The following is a 6253-nucleotide window of genomic DNA, read 5'->3' as shown; positions in this document are numbered from 1 at the left end:
CCTCGATCGTCTTGACATACGTCTCGATCTGATCTGCCGGTAACATCTCGACCGGTTTCCCGGGCGCCATGATGGCGATCTCGATGTTCTTGGCTCCCGTTTGGACGACTTCGAGGAGGGATTTGACGGTCAGCGAGATGGTGGCTTCGCGGTCCAGGTCGTCTTTGTGGTGGCGCTCGAGGAATTCGCGCACGGTTTTGGAGGAGCGGCCGATGGCGTTGGCTTTCCTGTTGTATCGTTAGCTTAGGCAGGAGATTGAGGAGGACACATGTTCAAGGGTATAGGTGTGGGTTTACCACGCGGAGTAGATGCCAGATGGTTCTGTCTGGTAGAGCCGGGGCGTTTTATCTCCCTTGTCGAATCCGACGATCAACGTGCTGATGCCAAAGGGCCGCACACCTCCGCTCTGGGTATATCTCTGCTGCACCCCCGCTACATACTTGGTGATGTACTCGATCGTCACGGGGTCTTCGACCGTCAACCGGTGACTCTGTGCTTCTAATCGTGCCTTGTCGACCAGGATGCGCGCGTCGGCGTTGAGACCGGCAAAGGCCAGGCAGACATGTGTGTCGATGAGGCCGATCTTGGAGGGTGTGATGCGTGTATCTTGCAGTTTCATGGCCGAACGCTTCTCGCAGCCCAGAACGACGATGTCGGCACCCTTGACGCCCACGGCGCACGTGCCGCGTTTGACGGCTTCGAGCGCATACTCGACTTGGAACACGTGGCCGTCGGGACTGAGGAGGAGGAGTTGGTAAACGGATAGAGCTTCGTTATTGGGGGGATATAGCTACCTGAAGACTGTTGGAAATGTTAGCAGGGAAGATGTGCTATACTAAAAGACTGGACGGACCTGAAAGTGCGCGATCGTAGGAACCCATGTTTCGAGATGAAGAGTATAGTTATTAGGGAGTTCGGTATGGTGAGGGTGGGCAATGAGGAATAATTACCGGGTGGTTGATGGGCGAATTCCTAGACGCGAATACTGGTGTTGCCTCGCTCTGGAAGCTCAACCAGGAAGGTCTGATGCCAAGACCATTACACCCCTACTAGTACCTACCCATGCATGGCAATCCATCTTCCAGACAGACGAGTCTCTACGTAGCATTTCTCTATCGATCATCTCCGGTCTCGCGGTTTGTAATGAGGTCGAGGGCGGTTCGCCTCTCGAATGATACGGTGGTTTGATTTTTCAAGCTTATTGAAAATAGGCCACTCAATTTCTATCCTTACAATTACTTTTACAACCCTGAAGGACTTCGACCAACAATACCTTTGTGAGAAGAATTCTCGCAGAGCTTCAAGTATGCTGGTCGCTTCTATGTGAGATAGCTGTATCTTCATTGATGCTGGAGCCGAGAGAATTTTCCTACATGAGACGGACTGGATGGGGCATCGCTGTGATAACTGCGCTTTTCATTATTCCTATGCCTTCATAGGAACTGATAATGTATAGAAAATTACCAGCACTCGGGGGTTTGATAACACTGAAATAAATGAGATGCTTCGAGAAAAGGAACGAGGACCGGGGGAGAGCAATGTGGTGGAGACACGTCCAAGGTCTCAGGCGACGTAGATGGCGAGTTAGGCGAAGTTGCAGGAGATTCCCATAAAGGACTTCGGCAAGCAACACAATCAAAACGATAGAAGTCAGTATGGCCCCCAGTAACAGGCGGAAAATAAGATTGGCCGGTTCTAAAGGCAGAGGCTGTGACTGGGAAGGTTTCGAATGGCCTGTATATGGAAAGCGATGAGAACTGTGAAAGGCGTGGTGATGATGTGCATGGGTTTAAGTATTGGTACATTCCTAAGATACATCGTAAACTTCTGTGCCTCCTTTTCGAACTAGCCAAGCAAGAAGAATACTGGTAGTCCAGATTGAGGTGTACGCAGTGCGAGTCGTCCATGATAGAGTGAGGAGGGTCAATTACGCTTGGCACCGTTGGCGTCCATCCAACCCGCTGTCTAAGGGTAACTCTAGAGCTTCAACAACAGCACAAGTACTAAAAGCTTGGGGACTATCGGTCCAGGACACACGAGACGTTACGTCCCATCATACGCTATGATCTTATCAGTCAGATCAGGTGCTGCCTCAGCTGTGAGACGAATTGTCCGACCATCCACACGTGGTTTCATCGCAGCACCATCTCTCTTTTCGGGAGAGGTCAAAATACAAGCCAACGACCCCTCACCAAAGCCTGCCCCGCAGAATGTATCGGAGACCAATGCCTTAGAAATTGATGCGGGCGGAGCCCGTGATGCGCCTCTCCAAGAATTGCCAGAGGATGGGGAGAAGCGACGAGTGATGCAGGCTCCCAATCGAGCAACAAAATGGTCTCCGAGTCAGCAGCCCAGAGAAATGGCTATGAGGGGTCCGCGTTTTGAGCAGGTCATCATGGAGTGGCAGGTGAGCATGCACTGTGCCACTCTTCCCGAGAAATGGGACTGATATTGACAAGCCACGACCACTCGCTGCAATCGAACTCATTCACAAACAGCCAGTACGATGGACACACAGTTCGAAGGTGGTTTGTGATGGCGGAGGAGGGCCATTAGGTCATCCCAGGATATTCATCAATGTCGATAAGCCGCAAGTGGTTCCCTGCACTTACTGTGGTTTGCCCTATGTAAGTCGGATCTACTCCGAGCACTTTGACAAACAATCATTATTTGCTTTGGCTATGCTTTATGTGCTGACGCTACTTATCTACCACAGGCACACGAACACCACAGAAAGTACCTCGAATCCTTACCATCCACGCCCTATCCCCTGAAGCCTCTAGGAGATCCAGCAGAGGTACCTGAGTCACAGAGGGTAACAGACGAACCCCTGGGACAGCGATGATTGTTGGGGCCGTGAATGATGGACATGGAGATAGGATTTTGCAGTTTATGCAGATCTACGACTGTACATATCTATACACAAAATCCAAGGAACCCTTCCAAATTGAATGAAGGTTGAAAGCACTCAATGTACCACGTTCAATTCTCCTAGAAGACCCGACACCGCTATCCACACCTATTCGCTAGTAATTTGACGTAGCAAACATCGACCTCTCAACAATTGGTGACGTGGTAGTCGTAGCAGACACAGACATGAGAAGAGGATCAGAAGGGGATCTATTAACGAACAGACCTTGTCAATCCCACCCTCTAATAGACCTTCAACCTGGGTCTTTCAAGAAATTTCGATTTCTTATTGGATGCTCTCATGAGAGTCTAGTATTTGCCGAGGTTCTGCCGCAATATATTTTAAGCTTAGAAATAAGTTGAATCTGATTCCAAGAACGGTTGACGACGCTACCTTGATGGCACCGTTCTATTCTCGATATGTCCCTAACAGCGGTGCTTCAGCAGCTAAACCCGCAAATCTCAGCTCGCCCCTGCCGTCAAAGAAGCGGAAGTTGGGCGACGAACAGGATGGTCTTCGCCAAGATATCAAAATCCGCAAAAAGACTATTCGGGAGCAACCACAAGATGTCCAGAAAGAGGTCGTGAGGACAAAAGACTCTACGGACAGGTCGAAGACATTGTTTAAATCTAGTAGTGATAGCTCGGAGAATATCCCTCAAGAAGTGGGGAGGGTAAATGGTTCGCTCGAAGCTGGCGACAATGGGGATGAATCCTCGGCTTTAGAAGAGCAATCTGTAAAAGTGCAGAAGAAGAAGGAGAAGAAGAGGAGAAGGAATTCCCCACGCGCTCAGCCCGAAGATGAAGCGCTTAACGTCTCTAGAACAACCCAAGATCCGAATCAGCAGGGTTCTGAAGTCGACAATGGAGTCAAAGCAGAAAGCGGCAAGGAGAAGAAGAAGAAACGACAGAAGACGAAAAACGTCACGGAGACTGTGAGTGGAGATAATGAGCAAACCAGCACTCAACAGGATCAGCATGGCACTCTTCGGTCAAAATTCGAGAAAGCTACGAAGAATACAGTGAGAAATGCACCAAGATTAGAGCATGACACCGGGCAGCAGCAAGATGAAAATCCAGAACTCCCAGAACTTCATGGTTTGGAGCCTTTACCGCAACCCCCACCGGCAGCTGAGAGTGATGAGAAACCCACGTTCTCTTCTTTGCCCCCCTGGCTTGCCAACCCGCTTCGGGCAGACTCTGGTCAATCCGTCGATTTCAGCAGTCTGGGCTTGGATCCTATAGTGCTTCAAAACATCAAAAAGCAGGGTCTAGAGACGACGTTCCCGGTTCAATCTGCCGTAATCCCAATTCTCACAGATGGACCAAATCGGCATCAAGGGGATGTGTGCATTTCTGCTGCAACAGGATCCGGGAAAACGCTTGCTTATGTGCTCCCCATGGTCCAACACCTGAAAACACTAGCTACGACCAAGCTACGAGGGTTAATAGTAGTACCTACTCGAGAACTAGTGCGGCAAGCCAGGGAAACATGCGAAGCTTGTGCTGCTGGAACGAATGTCAAAATTGCTACAGCAGTTGGCAGCAAGTCTTTGCATGACGAGCAAGAAAACTTGGTGGAAACGTACCAGATTTACGACCCAGATGAATACAGGAAACAGCAGGATGCCCCAGTCGACTGGAGCAAGGTTGATCTTGAAGACCTGTTGACCGAGTTGGACAACGAAACCGAAGCTGTTGTCGACTTTGTCGTCAAATATCGGTCTAAGGTCGACGTCCTAATCTGTACGCCTGGGCGACTGGTTGACCACATGCGATTTACCAAAGGCTTTACTTTGAATGATGTACAATGGCTCATTATTGATGAAGCCGACAGACTTCTGAATGAGAGCTTCCAGGAGTGGACAGAAATCGTTGTACCGGCTCTACAGAGCCGAGCCGCGCATATCCTGCAAGACAACATCTTGCGGCGTATGAGGCTAGAAATACCAGAGCGCGTTGTCCAAAAGGTGATATTGAGCGCTACGATGACACAGGATATCAGCAAGCTCAATTCTCTGAAGATGCGGAATCCAAAGCTGGTAGTTGTTGGAGATGTCAAAGCTCCTGCCGATCCCGAAACGATCGATGCGTCTGCTCCAGAGCCACCAGGGGACGAAAGCAGCACCTTCAATCTACCTTCAACGCTGCTAGAGTATGCAGTGCCCGTAGGCGATGGGGCAGAGAAACCGCTCTATCTGCTGGAACTTCTACGAACGAAAGTCAATGTGTTCGATCTCGACAATGCCGAAGGAACAAGATCCGGCGCCGCTGAAGACGAGGATGAAACTTGCACCTCAGACTCATCAGCATCAGACTCAGACTCGATAAGCTCCTCGACATCCTCTTCAACTAGCAGCAGCCCCTATCTCCCGGGAACCCAAAAGCCAAAACGATCATCCGAAGCCTCAACCTCAGAATCTTCCTACCAAAACACAGCCCTAATATTCACCCGCTCGACCTCATCCGCCACCCGCCTAGCCCGCTCTTCATGAGAGTGAAGAACCTCGACGACCCTCACCAAATCCTCCTCTACCTCATCCTCAAGCTCTACCCGCAAAGCCCTCGCCAACTTCCGCAACCACAAGATCCGCATCATCATCGCCACGGACCGTGCCTCGAGGGGTCTCGACCTGCCCGGTCTCGGGCACGTCATTTCGTATGATGTACCGACCAGTATGACAACGTATGTGCATAGGGTGGGGAGGACGGCTAGGGCGGGACGGGAGGGTAACGCGTGGACTTTGCTCGCGCATAGGGAGGCGAGGTGGTTTTGGAGGGTGATTGGGAGGGGAGTTGCTGGGGGGGAAGGTAATGGGGATGGGGATGGGGAGGGAAGGATTGCGAGGAATGGAAAGGTGAGGAAGATTAATTTGGATCTGGGTGAGAAGGAGGATGATGGGATGATGGAGAGGTATGAGAGGGCGTTGAAGACGTTGGGAGAGGAGGTTGTCAGTGGTCGAAGGGAGAGCGGGACTTCAGCGAAGTAGGTCTGGTTTAGGGTGGTGTTGAGCTTCGCTGTAAGATACCGGATGATGACTTGTCTGAAGCATAAGTCGCATCACGGTCAAGTCTGTGTTCCCCTGTAGAGCGTAGAGTCCTCGTCCGCGTCCACGCCCCCTTCCTCGTATGTATGTATGTGCTACCAGCCTCCTCCCTTCCTTCCTACCCCCAAAAAGACACTCATCACCACCATCCCCTAATCACCACTCCGCAATCGTATCCCCCCTCAACTTCGCCCGCATATCCCACTTCCCCTATCCCAGCAAACACCGAGTCAGCAAATCACATCCACATCATAACCCAGTGAAGTCCGTTGATCCCTCCACACCAACCCCCTCCT

The 6253-nt window shown here is 50.9% G+C and overlaps 2 protein-coding genes across 2 annotated transcripts in view; one reads left to right on the top strand and one right to left on the bottom strand.

Moving 5' to 3' along the window:
* EPUS_07742 (Proteasome component PRE6) overlaps positions 1 to 881 on the bottom strand; it is a gene marked incomplete at both ends in the record, with an annotated part of 944 nt that extends 63 nt beyond the window's left edge. Inside the window, 4 exons of the mRNA XM_007802647.1 lie at positions 21 to 227; positions 297 to 737; positions 795 to 801; positions 854 to 881. Of these exons, the coding sequence (XP_007800838.1) occupies positions 21 to 227; positions 297 to 737; positions 795 to 801; positions 854 to 881 (683 nt within the window). The remainder of the gene's footprint in view (positions 1 to 20; positions 228 to 296; positions 738 to 794; positions 802 to 853) is intronic.
* A 1181-nt stretch (positions 882 to 2062) lies between these two features.
* On the top strand, positions 2063 to 5405 carry EPUS_07741 (uncharacterized protein; the record flags this gene model as incomplete). Its single annotated transcript, XM_007802646.1, has 4 exons — positions 2063 to 2407; positions 2460 to 2627; positions 2717 to 2797; positions 3270 to 5405. 4 exons carry the CDS (start codon positions 2063 to 2065, stop codon positions 5403 to 5405), a joined length of 2730 nt encoding a protein of 909 aa, XP_007800837.1.
* Positions 5406 to 6253: the final 848 nt, after the last annotated feature.

Source organism: Endocarpon pusillum (genome assembly GCF_000464535.1).
Source record: "Endocarpon pusillum Z07020 unplaced genomic scaffold scaffold1751, whole genome shotgun sequence".
In the NCBI taxonomy this organism is placed as follows: Eukaryota; Fungi; Ascomycota; class Eurotiomycetes; order Verrucariales; family Verrucariaceae; genus Endocarpon; species Endocarpon pusillum.
This window is presented reverse-complemented; position numbering and strand designations above follow the sequence as displayed.